The sequence below is a fragment of the Pyrus communis genome, chromosome 6 (assembly GCF_963583255.1).
Source record: "Pyrus communis chromosome 6, drPyrComm1.1, whole genome shotgun sequence".
Taxonomy (NCBI): Eukaryota; Viridiplantae; Streptophyta; class Magnoliopsida; order Rosales; family Rosaceae; genus Pyrus; species Pyrus communis.
In genome coordinates, this window is record NC_084808.1 from 14864371 (window position 1) to 14879404 (window position 15034).

At 39.1% G+C, this 15034-nt stretch overlaps 1 protein-coding gene and 1 pseudogene across 1 annotated transcript; both read left to right on the forward strand.

Annotated features, from left to right (window-relative positions):
- The first annotated feature begins 4687 nt into the window (after positions 1–4687).
- Positions 4688–5874, forward strand: LOC137736103 (polygalacturonase-like; annotated as a pseudogene).
- Positions 5875–11316: 5442 nt separating this feature from the next.
- LOC137736104 (exopolygalacturonase-like) lies at positions 11317–12516 on the forward strand. Its single transcript, XM_068475436.1, has one exon. The coding sequence runs from the start codon at positions 11317–11319 to the stop codon at positions 12514–12516; it is 1200 nt and encodes a 399-aa protein (XP_068331537.1).
- The last annotated feature ends 2518 nt before the right edge of the window (positions 12517–15034 follow it).

Below are 15034 nucleotides of genomic sequence, written 5' to 3' on the forward strand. Positions count from 1 at the left end.
ACTCCATATATGTACATTTCTTGGCATGACATCAGTGGGAGACCGAAATTGTGTTGACATTTTCTATAACTGTATCAGTTTCCTGGGTTTTACGTGCTGCGGCCAAAATATTAAGAAAAACCAAGTAAGAACACTAAGAGCAGTTCCACCCCTAAGACTTTGCGCCAGCACCCAGCGCATTTATCCACTCAAGTGAACAGTAATATACTCTAGTGAATAGTAATAGGCTAAAGCATCTCCACCCCTAAAAAAAATAGCCTAGTCAATTTATTAAAATATTTTTTTTATTATTATAAAATAATAAAAAATAATATTTTTATTTTTATTTTCTGACTTTATATAAAAAATAATAATATTATTATTATTAAAATATTTTTATTTTCCCATCTTCCACACTTCCCTTCCCTTCCATTCCTGCACGCCATCCACCCAGCACAGATAATCCATTCCCACCGCCGCCTTCAAACCTCCTATGACGCCGTTGCCCTCCTGTCCTTCAAATCCCAAGCCAACCTCAACAACAAGCTCCTCTACACCTCCTGTCCTTCAACGCCGTCGCTTCATCCTCCTGCATCTCCACACCTCCGATGTCGTCGCTTCGTCCTCCCGTCCTTCTCCCTCCGTAGCTCCTTCCCTCCCGACACCCTCTCCCGCCTCGACCAGCTCCGCTCCTCACCTCCACAACAACGCCCTCTCTGGCGCAAGAAAAAAAAAAAGGCTGACATCATATGCCGTCCGACGCCACGCTGACGTCAGATCGACCGGTCTCAAGGTCTGTCAATTTTGGGCTGGCCTGGAGACCAGCTTGGGCTGGGTGCCAGGCAATGGAACGGGCTGGAGTGGATTGGCTGAGTGCCAGTCTTGTTTTTTGGCTGAGTGACGGCCTAACCACCTCCCGGTGGAACTGCTCTAATATAGTTAAACATTAATCAAATAGCGTGCATATATGGTCGTAACTTCAGTGGTAGTGAGCAACCCACATTCAAGTCAGGGTTCAAACCCGCTCCTCCTTGGCTTCCTATCCTATGTATGAAAAACCCAGAGCAGTAAGAATTATAAAACACGCAGGCAGACACATCCTAAGACCATTACGACTTAACTATTTCAAGTACTCACTGGTAGTGTAGGGGAGTAGGGGACTTCCTAGGAAGCAACATTGCACACAAATATATTTGTAGCACGCGTAAAAGACAACTTTTGGCGCAATAAAAAATGATCTTCAAAGCAAGTTCCACTACTCTAATGTAGATTTTTCGACACAGTGGATTAAATCGTTAAACAAAAGAAACAAGAAAAATATATAGGGGATGAAATACAATGTAAGACAAAGTCAGAATGCCAAAAAGAATACTTGTATCTCGAACATACATAATAAAAAGTAAAAATATCTCGTCTGCATGGAATTAGAGAATTCAATTCAAGAAGAGGGTTTTTGTTGTTGAGGCAAATCATCAGCACAGTAAAAATCTGAAATGAGCCTATAGATATATGATGGATTGTGCCCCCCTCTGCGTACGAAGTTAGAACAATGAGAACGTACACAAGAATCTTGAAAACACCCCGAGTAAAATGAATTTATCTTATAGGTTAGAGAAAAACAGAAGGTGCAGAGCACATAAATTTGAACTGTGAGAGGGGGAAGCAATTCGTTGAAATAAGCAAATCTTTTTGGCTCGCCATCCATCATAGCTGGACACTTTATTTCAACTGGCTGTGATGGGCCAACTGAAATTGTCCAATGGTGAACACGCAAGAGCATGTTTAGTAATACTACTAGCAACGGTGCCCGTGCGTTGCTGCAGGATTGGAAATGTATTCAAACTTATGCAAATTCGTTCACTTCATAAGCAATGTTTGAGTGAAGAACTGAGCATTACAAATAAAAAGTCGAATGAAAATTTAACTTGACAAAGAGACCTCAATGATCTGGCTCAATTCATCATTCAAGACTTGGTCAAACTATGATTCGCTCACTCTATCCCTAAACAAAAGAAAACCAAACCAAGTTCAGCAAGAATTATGCACGATCTTTGTGAAACTATATAATGAATGATACAATATTGTTAAACAAACATGGACTGGAGCTGATCTTAAAATTCATTTAAAAGAGAAGTGGCAAATACAGTTCACTTGAGATTCTAACTTAATGTTTCATCATCCAAATGATATTGCTTTTGAACCAATGTGGAAAAAAGAGTGGAAACCTGATTAGCAATTACCACTTTCAGCGGTACCGCGCTGCTAAGTTTTACTCTTCAAATCTCCAACAAATAAGCTCCTCTGTAATTTCTACCTGAGCACTAAAATAAAAAAAAAATTGGTACATAGACGAAGAGTTAAGACTACCTACCATAAATCAATTGAGAACTACAATAAAAATCAACGCATTTGCCTCGAAGGGCATTTTCGTAATTTCACATTTAAAAATTATAAAAACCGTAATAATTGGGGACGAGTCGTTACATCTTGTCTTTTTTTCTCTAGCTCTAGCTAGTTTATAGATATCCAACTCTCCTTCTTTGGTATCTATTCGCTTATACATATCGCTAAAAGCCTCTATCTTCACTTCTCTTAAGGCTTTATTCGCCTCCTTCTTCGCTAATTTATACCTGTCACAAATTTCGCTGGTACTATACTTGTATGAGGCTTTACAACATTTATTCTTAGCCTTAACTTTTGTTTCTACCTCCTCCTTCCACCACCAAGATTCCTTTTGATGTGTAGCAAAACCCTTGGAATCTCCTAATACCCCTTTTGCCATTTTTCAAATACAACTAGCCATGGAATCTCACATTTGGCTAGTGTCCCCCTCTGTATCCCGAATGCATTGGGTGAGAACTTTATCTTTGAAAATGACTTTTTTTTCTCCTTTTAGATTCCACCATCTAGTCATTGGACACTTCAAGGTCTTTTTCTTTCTTCTATCTCTTTGATTATGTACATCCATCACCAACAAGCGATGTTGGTTAGCCAAGCTTTCTCTCGGTATAACTTTGCAATCCTTACAAGTGTTACGATCACCCTTTATCATTAAAAGGAAATCTATTTGTGTTGTTTATGACCCGTTTTTGTAGGTGATCACATGCTCTTCTCTTTTCTTAAGAAAGTGTTGGCTAAAAAGAGATCCTATACCATTGCAAAATCCAAGATGACTTCTCCATCATCATTTCTCTCCCCAAAACCATGGCACCATGAAAATCTCTATAGTTGCTTGTCTCATTACCCACATGTCCATTTAAATCTCCACCTATGAGTAACTTCTCCATCTAAGAGATTCCTTGAACCAATTCTCCAAGATCTTCCCAAAATTTCTGCTTCAAACTCATATCCAATCCAATTTGAGGTGCAGACGCACTAATCACATTGATGAGTTCTTATCCTATCACAATCTTGATTACTATAGTTCTATCCCCGACCCTTTTAACATCTACAACATCTTGTGTTAGGGTCTTGTCCCCGATGATACCAACACCATTTCTTATTCTGTTTGTGCCTGAATACCAAAGCTTAAAACCTGAGTTTTCTAGATCCTTTGCCTTGACACCAACCCACTTAGTTTCTTGGAGGCATATAATACTTATCCTTCTCCTGACCATAACTTCCACTACTTCCATAGATTTTTCTGTTAAGGTTCCTATATTCCACGTTTCTAAACGTATTCTACTCTCTTGATCCCTACTTTCCTATCATAACTTCTTTGCCCTCCCCTGTCTAGTAAGATCAAAGTACTTCTTTTGCGTGTCCTGGGTAAAGTTGATGTTGAGCAGATGCTTCCAAAAAACTTTGAGTGGAGTTTGGCAAAAAGAAGTTTCTACAGCCCCTTTGCTCGTTTAACACTGCATCCGAATGATGATGGAGATACAATGAACCTTACTCATTATCACTGTGCTCAGGCCACACATCGCCACTTACAGGTGATGACATAGCTTTAACACAATTTCGTTTCAGATTCATTATCATAAGGATTCGACATAAGAACGGAGTGTCGGCTGTCGACTACCTGACGCCCTCCCCCTCATCATTTATCCAAGCTTGGGATAGACAGTGTAAGATAAACTTACCCAAGCAGAGTTTAACATTTTTATGTAACAGTCATAAATTTTTATATTTAAGCTGATAGATGAATGAAGTTGTTAAGATGAGACACTTTTAGTCTGATGATCTCAAAAGTAAGATGAGTGACATGTTAGGGCAGCCCTATGGCAATATAAATTGGTGATTAACTAAAAAACTTGAAGAACATGAATTTTTTTCCCTAAGAAAAGAACGAACGAATTGGCCAATTTCGATCTCTTATTTTCCTGTTGATCTTGCTTAACTCTGTTACGGTATTGTATTTCATGGTATCGTCCTCGTTTTCTGGAAAGTCCGGCCATTAGTCGGCTGAACTTGAGAGATATCAACTGACAATACGGTGTGTTTGAGTTGGAAAGCATATTATCAACAACTTAGCAAGTTATTGTTGTGATGGATGCTCCAAAAAGTAAACAGCTTTCTAATTATAGGACACACAAGTTGAACTACAATGCAACTCCTTAAGGACTTGTATAAAAATAGCAAGTGATTGGTTGATATGTCGATGCTGTTGAGCCTTCGAATCCAATTATAAATTGGCCCGAAACGAAACTAGAGTTTCATCATTTTTAGGGAAAGAAAACGAGAAATAATCAAGAAAGCGAAAGTCAAAATGAATCCGAAAATGAGTGTACTGGGAATGTTTATGTTCTTATTGCTAGATTCTACATCTAAAGCTCATGAGTCTAGTATTTTTGATGTGACAGGAGCAGAATATGGTGCAAAGCCTGGCTCTGATATTAGGCTTGGAATGACTCGTATGCATTACTGTCTGCTAGTAAAGTTGTTCCGAGCGGGACATACAAGTTAAGAGGAGCAAGTTTCTGAGGTCCTTGCAAGGCTCCGATTGAGCTTCAAGTGCAAGGAAAGGAACATTGCAGGCTCCAGAAAAGGACAGTAACCTCACAATGGTGGGGACTTGGGGCGGTTTCAAGCACGTTGACATGATCACCGTATCAGGTGGCGGATCTTTTGATGGCCAAGGAACATTGCAGCAAAAGCAAACATTGTTCTGGTTCCGTTAATCTGAGGTTCAACTTCGTCACAAATTCCACAGTTCAAGACGTAACATCACTTAACAGCAAAAACTTCCATGTCCATGTTTACAGGTGCAACAATGTTACATTCCAACATGTTCACGTCACAGCACCTGGAGACAGCAAAAATAGTGATGGAATCCATATCGGCAAATCAACAGGGATCAACATTATTCATATATACATTGGAACTGGAGATGACTGTGTTTTTATAGGTGATGGCAACAACCAAATCACCGTGACCAACGTTACTTGTGGGCCAGGTCATGGCATAAGCATTGGAAGTCTCGGAAGATACGACAATGAGAAATCCCTGGATGGAATCATAGTCAAAAACTGCACCCTGACTAACACACAGATCGGTGTGCGCATCAAAACATGGCCGAATTCTCCTGCGGCTACCGCTACCTCAGATATACAGTTTGAGGATATTATCATGGTTAATGTGAGTAACCCTATTGTCATAGACCAACTTTACTGCCCGTGTAAGAAGTGTGATAATTTGCCTCCGTCAAAAGTTAAGATCAGCGATGTCAGCTTCCAGAACATTAAGAGCTCATCTGCAACTGCACTTTCACTAAAGATTGTGTGCAACAGTGGCTCACCATGTGAGAATGTGGAGTTGGCTGACTTTGATCTCACCTACGGTGGAGCCAAAGGAACTCTTACCTCTCAATGTTCAAACGTCAAGCCAACAATTTGTGGCCTGACCAGGGCTCTTACTTGCGCTACATCCTCCGTGATGCTTCCTCCCTTGATCTAAGAAGAGAAAGTACTAATGTTCTTGGCGTAAATTGTTGGGTTCTTTGGATTCCTTTTGTATAAATTGAATAAATAAACAAATAATAACACACCGGACAAATCATAAGAATAGCATGTGTAATTAATAATTATTGATAAGTTCTGCTAGAATCTGGTATTATGGTGCTGGTGTGGTCTTGCCAAATGCTATGAGATAATTTCCAGGATTAAGGGTACCAAGTTAAAAGATTATTGATGACAATTTCTCATTCTCTAATCTGTCACGGACTTAGGTCCGCAGATTGCTTTACGGAACATTTGGTAAAAACAGCAGTCGAGCCAAAAATCATTATTTCTTTAGAAACGAGAGATGTCCTAACTCCTAAGAAACTAAAGACAAACAAATGTTTGTCATATATTTTGTTAAGTTGGTTTCTTTTGCTGCTGTGATGCTGCATTTTAGTTATCATTGTTCTTCCATTTTTTGATGCAGCTTATCTGCTGCTTTCGACAAAATTTTGAGGCTTCAATTGTTGCTTTTGGAGAGCAATTCTTTTGGGAGGCTCTAATACTAGTAGCATCGAGGCCTTTTGTACAAACCAAAAACATGTTGGACTGTGTAGGTGGTTAATTTACGGGAGCTTGTCCTTTGAATGAAATCTTAACATGGTTGAAATCATGCATGCATCACATTTTTCATAGAATTTGATTCAGTGTTAACTAGGCCGGCTTCACACAAATCCTGTAGTATCCAATTCTTGCTTTCTAATAACCAAGACTTTTCCCAATTTCCATGTAAAAAGGGATAGACATGAAGCTATTAGTATTTTTAACAATTGCAAATAATTTTTCAATCAAATAGTGAAATGGGGAATGATTTCTTCACAACCGAAACAATCCCATCAGTAATGCAAATAATTTTTCAATCAAATAGTGAAATGGGGAATGATTTCTTCAAAACCGAAACAATCCCATCAGTAATGAAAAATTGGGTTGAATAGGTTGGAAATGCGATAAGAAATCTTGTTGGCATCAGTACTACTTTTCAAGGAATATTTGATGTCATTGGGTGGACAGGTACGTTACTAGTGATTAATAATCTCATATTAAACAGATTGCTAATTATAAAATAGAAAGTAGAACTACAATGCATCTTCTTAAGGACAGGCTTAAAAATAGTTAGCAATTAGTTACATATTTTCTGTTGCGCCTTCAAGTAGGACTATAAATTGAACCGAAATCCAAATGGAGTTTCGTCAACGTTCAAACAAAACAAACATAATCAAGTGAAAAATTAAGATGGCTCGGAAATTGAATTTCCTGGCAGCGTTTTCGTTCTTATTGTCAGCATCTAAAACTCAAGCTGAGCCGGTGGTGTTTGATGCCACAAGTGCGACATATGGTGCAAAGCCCGACTCTGACATCACGCAGGCTTTAGCAAAGGCTTGGACTGATGCGTGTGCATCACCAGCGCCAAGTAAGGTTGTTGTTCCGAGCAGGACGTACATGTTAACAGAAGCAAGTTTCAAAGGTCCTTGCAAGGCTCCTACTGAGATTCAAGTACAAGGGAAATTAACAGCTCCAACAGACTGCGGCAAACTTACCAGACCAGATACTTGGGTTGGTTTTGAGCGAGTCAACAAAAGAAAATATGTAAAAGAAACAAGAAATATTAAGAACTAACAAATAATAAGGGATGAAATACAATAGATCATTAAAATATTTTTATATGCAAAAATGTTATAATCTAACATTGAAAAACAAAAAGCTAGCACTGATCACGAGTCTACAACACGACATTCTTCTGATATCAGCAACTCAAGTCCAGAAGCTTGTGACTGTTTTGGTCTCGCTTTGTATTAATTTGTAGTTAAATTATTTTCATCCATGGGAAACAACTTTAAGTTCTTTTACGCTCAAGTGTTACAGACGAACCAATATTGACCAATAACAGTAGCTTGGGTCATGGCTAAGTTTCTTGACACACACGACAATATGAAAGTCCATTCAATCTATTGGGTTCATTGTAGTTCTGATACGATACTCCTACTTTACGTCTTCACAATTATACAGTAACTAGTATTATTAAGAGAATATTACATCATCCTTCAATTATTACATCAGCTACTATTTATAGTAACTTGCTAGCTAACAGCACCCTAACAATACCACCCCCCCCACCCCCCCCCCCCCCCCGGGAGAAAACCATTGCACCAACACTTCAGTGACAGCTCCTTGTCCTTTCTTCACCATTCTCCTGTTCAAAATTGCAATTGGAACATCCTTCAGAATTCCAGCTTCAGTAATGACAGGTAAGGGCATTGTGGGAGTAACTTGGCTACCCAAATGCTTCTTTAAGCAGGAGACATGAAAGACTGGATGTAATTTAGAGCTGTCAGGTAACTTCAGTTTGTATGCCACTGTCCCAATCCATGCCAAAATCTCAAAAGGTCCATAAAAGCGAGGCTGCAACTTCTGGAATGAATGAGAAGCCAAGGACTAATGCAAATAAGGCACTAAGCGCAAATACACCCAATCACCTACTTCAAAACTCCTTTCTTTGTGCTTCTTATCATACTGAATCTTCATTCAACACTGGGCTGCTTCCAAATTTGATTTGAGTAGGGACAACATCCGATTCCTTTCTAACAAACATTGCCCTACAAATTCTACCTTTGTAGTACCAGGTTCATAAGATGGAAGAATTGGAAGGGGTTGACCATACACAATCTCAGAAGGTGTTAACTTCATAGCAGTATGATATCCGGTATTAAAACTCCATTCTGCCCACAATAGCCACAAACCCCATTTCTTTGGTTGCAAACTGCAAAAATATTAGAGATATGTTTTCAGACATCGGTTCATTACTTCAGTTTGGCCATCTGTTTGAGGGTGATACGCGGAACTATAACTTAGTGCAGAGCCTTGTAATGTGAAGAATTCCTTCTAGAATTTACTCATGAAAATAGGATCTCCATCACTAATTATAGAAGTAGGCATACCATGGAGCTTAAAAATATTGTCAACAAAGAGTTGAGCTTTCATTGAAACGGAGAAAAGATGAGCCAAAGCCAAGAAATGTGCATAGTTGGATAGACGATCCACTACCACCCGAATCACTGTTTTGCCCTTGCAAGGAGGGAGACCAACTATGAAATCCATGGAAAAATTTGTCCATACCTTTGAAGGAATTGGTAATGGTTGTAAGAAGCCAGATGGAGAGAGTGTCTCATAGTTGTGTTGTTAACAGATTGTGCAAGCAGCAACCATATCTTTCACATCCTTTTTCATGCCTTCCTAAAAGAACGTCCTTAAAATGCGTTTGTAAGTTTTGAGAAAACCTTCATGACCTGCAGTGGGGGTAGCATGGTTGTCCTCAAACACTTTAGACCTCCAACTACTAAAAAGACTAAGAACAATTCTATGTTTGTATTTGAGAAACCCAGTATCAACTGTGAATCAGAAATTAGCAATGGTGATCAGATTTAAACCCCTATAATCCATACACATCCTCCAAGTACCCTCTTTTTTCCTAACCAAAATAACTGGAGAGTAGTAAGGGCTATTACTAACCCTTATGAAACCGGCTTGCAACAGTTCAGTGACACACTTCTCTATTCCAGACTTTTGAACAGGACCAAATCGATAGGGTTTACTATTAGGAGGCTTATGCCCTTTAACTAATGGAATTCTGTGATCATGAATGCGATGTGGAGGCAGTGTGTTAGGAGTGGAAAACAGTACCTCATATTCTTGTAATAATGACTGCAAGTTCTGTCGTTGTTGTTTATTAAGATTTTGGGATTCATTGTCACTAAGAAAAGGATCATCACAAGGAACTTGAATAGGATCTGGTTCTAATTGATATAGTACTGCTCCTACTGTGCTTCCTTGTTGAAGAAGCTTCTGCATTTGCATAGCTGTAATATCCTCCATTTGATGCAGGGTAGACTTCAGGCTAGTAATACAAAACGTTTGAGAACCTTTTGAGAACTGCATGTATAACTTGTTGAAATCCCATAGTATTGGGCCAAATTGCAACCCCCCTATGGAATCACATAGAGGTCTGTTGTACAACTGTAGTCCTGAATCTTGATGGTTGTTTGCGCCAAGGTCCCTTTGGTAGCCACACGACCACCATCTGCAATCTTGATATTAAAAATGTGACTTGTATCTAATTGCCCTCTCAAACGTTTAACGAGATCCAAATCAACAAAATTGTGTGAGCTGCCAGAATCAATAAGGATCGTAACCGAGCAATTCTTTATGAATCCAGTAACCCTCATTGTGTTGATCGTAGCACGTGCAGGGATACCAAACAAAAGAAGATCTTGGCATCTATTTGTTGAGCAAAAGAAGATGCTTCGAGCACATCCCTTGGCTTAAGGAGTTTCACATCGTGGCGTAATTCTGCCTTAAGTACCCCCAATGAAGCAAGATTTGAGAAGAGTAGGGCTTATGTCCCTTGTGCGATTCGACAATCGGCGAAACTCGAGAATGTACATCAGCTACTATTTATAGTAACTTGCTAGCTTACTCCTTAAGCTACCCTCCCACCACTTCTAACAACCTTAACAACTCATCCTTATCTACTAATTCCTTTATCACAACCTTACATCTGTCACAATTAGATGCTACCATTTGGCATTCTAACAGCACCCTAACAAGTTCTAATTGTCAAATTCATAGTTTTACTGAAGGAATATATCCTATTCCATTTTTCTGTCACAAAATATATGCAATGATGAAATCTTTTGCTTAAAGGATTACGAGGCGAAAAAATAGCTGAAGTCAGTTCATTTTTCTTGTATTACTGAATGTAGCTGGTCATTCTTTAACTGAGTTCATGTAGCCTCAGACTGTTAATTCACTACAAGGAAAGAACCGAGGTGCCAAAAAAGGCTGTGAAAAAAGGCTATCTTGCTGGAGAACTATAGTAGAGTGGATGAATTGAAAAGGTGAGTTGAATCAGTTTTTAGTGGGATTCTGAACAAGGTCTCTTATTTCCATATAGATACTCGTACATTATAGTTTCGATACTCAACTCATCATTGGGCAATACTGGTAATTATTCAGCTAAAACTCAAAAAATATCAAATGTTGCTGCTGTAGGACATTTTTAGTTATGAATAAGGGGATCAAATAGGTCATCAATGTTGTAAGGGAATGGGTACTTCCTAAATCATGTTGGCATTGATGCTTTTTAAGGAATATATGCAGCATAAAACTGTCTTACGTTGGACATCTGCGCTTTGTTGGTGATGCGCTAAACAGTTTACTAATTATAGGATAGAAGTTGAGCTACAATTCAACTGCCTAAGGACATAAATAAAAATAGCCAGTTTGGTTGGTCATTTTGATGGTGTTGACCCTTCAGGTAGGACTATAAATTGACCTGAAATCCAAATGTAGTTTCATCATTCTTCCATTAATCAAAAAGAAAATAACCGAGTGAAAAATCAAGATGGCTCGGACATTGAATATCCTGGCAGCGTTCTTGTTCTTATTGTCAGCATCCAAAACTCAAGCTGAGCCGGGTGTGTTTGATGTCACGAGTGCGACATATGGGGCAAAGCCCGGCTCTGATATCACGCAGGCTTTAGCAAAGGCTTGGACTGATGCGTGTGCATCACCGACGCCGAGTAAGGTTGTTGTTCCAAGCGGGACGTACATGTTAACAGAAGCAAGTTTCAAAGGTCCTTGCAAGGCTCCTATTGAGATTCAAGTACAAGGGAAATTAACAGCTCCAGCAGACGGCGGCAAACTTACCAGACCGGATACTTGGGTTTGTTTTGAGCACGTCAACAAGCTCACCGTATCAGGTGGTGGAACTTTTGACGGCCAAGGAGCACTTGCTTGGAAGAAAAATGACTGCAACAAAAACAAAGATTGCAAATCTATGGCCATCAATATGAGGTTCGACTTCGTTACCAATTCCACAATTCAGGACATAACCTCCCTCGACAGCAAGAATTTTCACGTCAACGTTTTGGGGTGCCACAATGTCACATTCCAACGCGTCAATGTCACAGCACCGGGGGAAAGCCCAAATACGGATGGAATCCATATCGGGCGTTCAACTGGAATCAACATTACTGATGCACACATTGGAACTGGGGATGATTGTGTTTCCATTGGCGATGGAAATAAAGAAATCACCGTAACCAGGGTTACTTGTGGACCAGGCCATGGCATAAGCGTTGGAAGTCTTGGAAGGTATCCGAATGAAGAACCTGTGGTTGGAATCAGAGTTAAGAACTGCACCTTGACTAATACATCCAACGGTGTGAGAATCAAGACATGGCCTGCTTCTCCTTCAGATGGTATTGCATCAGATATGCATTTTGAAGATATTATCATGGTCAATGTCAGCAATCCTGTCCTCATAGACCAACAGTACTGCCCGTGGAACCAGTGTAAACAGAACGTTCCATCGAAAATTAAGATCAGCAACGTCAGCTTTAAAAACATTAAGGGCTCATCTGCAACTCCCCTCGCAGTCCAGATTGTATGCAGCAGTGGCATAGCGTGTGAGAAAGTGGAATTGGATGACATCGATCTCACCTACAACGGAAATAAAGGCCCTCTTACCTCTCAATGTTCTAACGTGAAGCCCACCATTACTCGCGTGCCAAATGCTCTTGCGTGTGCTACCTCTTTGTGATCAAAGAAGTAGAAAATATATTCTTTTATTCTTTTATCATCTTGTACTACCTCTATCGATCTGTGTTTTTTTTTTTTTTCCTCCGATCAGATACCTGGTTTTGTTACGAAAAAAAAAAAGGAATTGTCCTGAAATTGCATCAGTTTCTACTCCATATATGTACTTTTCTTGGCATGACATCAGTGGGACATTCCCTTTTCTCAGTTAAATAGACAACTGAATCATTTTTACGATGATAAGCAAATATTTTTCCGAAATTGAGTTTACATTTTCTATAACTGTATCAGTTTCCTGGGTTTTACGTGCTGCGGCCAAAATTTTAAGAAAAACCAAGTCAGGGTAGTGAGCAACCCACATTCAAGTCAGGGTTCAAACCCGCTCCTCCTTGGCTTCCTATCCTATGTATGAAAAACCCAGAGCAGTAAGAATTATAAAACACGCAGTCAGACACATCATAAGACCATTACGACTTAACTATTTCAAGTACTCACTGGTAGTGTAGGGGAGTAGGGGACTTCCTAGGAAGCAACATTGCACACAAATATATCTGTAGCACGCGTAAAAGACAACTTTTGGCGCAATAAAAAATGATCTTCAAAGCAAGTTCCACTACTCTAATGTAGATTTTTCGACACAGTGGATTAAATCGTTAAACAAAAGAAACAAGAAAAATATATAGGGGATGAAATACAATGTAAGACAAAGTCAGAATGCCAAAAAGAATACTTGTATCTCGAACATACATAATAAAAAGTAAAAATATCTCGTCTGCATGGAATTAGAGAATTCAATTCAAGAAGCGGGTTTTTGTTGTTGAGGCAAATCATCAGCACAGTAAAAATCTGAAATGAGCCTATAGATATATGATGGATTGTGCCCCCCCTCTGCGTACGAAGTTAGATCAATGAGAACGTACACAAGAATCTTGAAAACACCCCGAGTAAAATGAATTTATCTTATAGGTTAGAGAAAAACAGAAGTTGCAGAGCACATAAATTTGAACTGTGAAAGGGGGAAGCAATTCGTTGAAATAAGCAAATCATTTTGGCTCGCCATCCATCATAGCTGGACACTTTATTTCAACTAGCTGTGATGGGGCAACTGAAATTATCCAATGGTGAACACGCAAGAGCATGTTTAGTAATACTACTAGCAAGCTTGCCCGCACGGTGCTGCGGGTTTTGAAACTGTATAAAACATGTAGAAAGAGGCAAAGAGGCAGGTGTTATTCATTTGATCTCTCAAAGACTGATATTATTGCAACACATTCCAAATGGAATTTAAAAAAAAACATAAACCTTCACTTCCTATGAACTATCACCAGAATTCTTCTCTGAACAATCATCAAGGGAACATCCTTTCTACTTTTTTCATAACTTCCTAACCATGCTCAGAAAGATTAGGATTCGACAATCATCAAAGGAACATCCTTCAGATGATACAAATATTTAAGCATGAGCACACACCTCATCTTCAGATTCAGAGCTCTTTTTAGATCCAGAGCTGCTAGTGTCTGTCTTCTTAACAGCCACTGATGAGCCTTTCTTTGCAACTGTGCAGGCTTTTTGCGCAGTAACCTTTGCAGGGGTTTCCTGTGGACACAAAAGTTGAGGATCACTATTGACCAAAAGGTATCTTTCTCAATTGAACAAAGAATAAATACACAACACAATGTATCCCAAATATACAGATATGAGTGACTCAATCTTCAGGTGAATATCCCATGCAACAACCCCAACGGAAAAAAAAATTATGGCACCAGATTGGAAAACCAAAAACTCACAACATCATCTTCCGAATCATCGCTACTCTCATATGAGCTTTCAGCTGAGACTTCTTTCTTCTTTGTAGCAGCAGTTGGGCCATTCTTAGCAGCTACCTTAGATTGAGAAGCCTTAAACCAAACAGTAACACACACTTAGAAATAACCATTATTTTCAAAATCACAAATCAAACACAAAAAATTAGCGATAGCATATGTGCATCAGTAGCTTTCTTAGCTTCAGCAATCCTATTTTTATCAAAATGGGCCCATCAAAATAGATAAAATGATTGTGTCGTCAATTTTCCTCAAAATAGATGAATAACAGAAGTACATTTCTCCACCATTTAAGTGTGATAGACAGAGAGGCTAACAGAAACTAACAGAACAGAGAAAGACTAACAGAAACCGCAGTGTAGCAAGGCCGGACATCAATTTCTCCACCATCATGCATTCAAGAAGTAATTCATGGTAAAAGTATATCAAAGGTAATCATATGATCCTTGTACATATATGTCCTCAAACTATAGAACCATGCAAATGAATGTGATATCTAACCTGAAGCCGCCGCTTGGAAGTTTCATTTGCTGCAAAAATTTGTAGAGTTCGCCTCACCACCAAGGACTTATAAGTGCATTAACTGCAACATAAGTTGTTGCAAGATGTGGCATCTGGGAAATCAAGGAACGCGCTGTCAATTGTAAATCAAAGAACACGCTATCAATTGTAAGGAAAATAATGCAAAGCACTATCTAA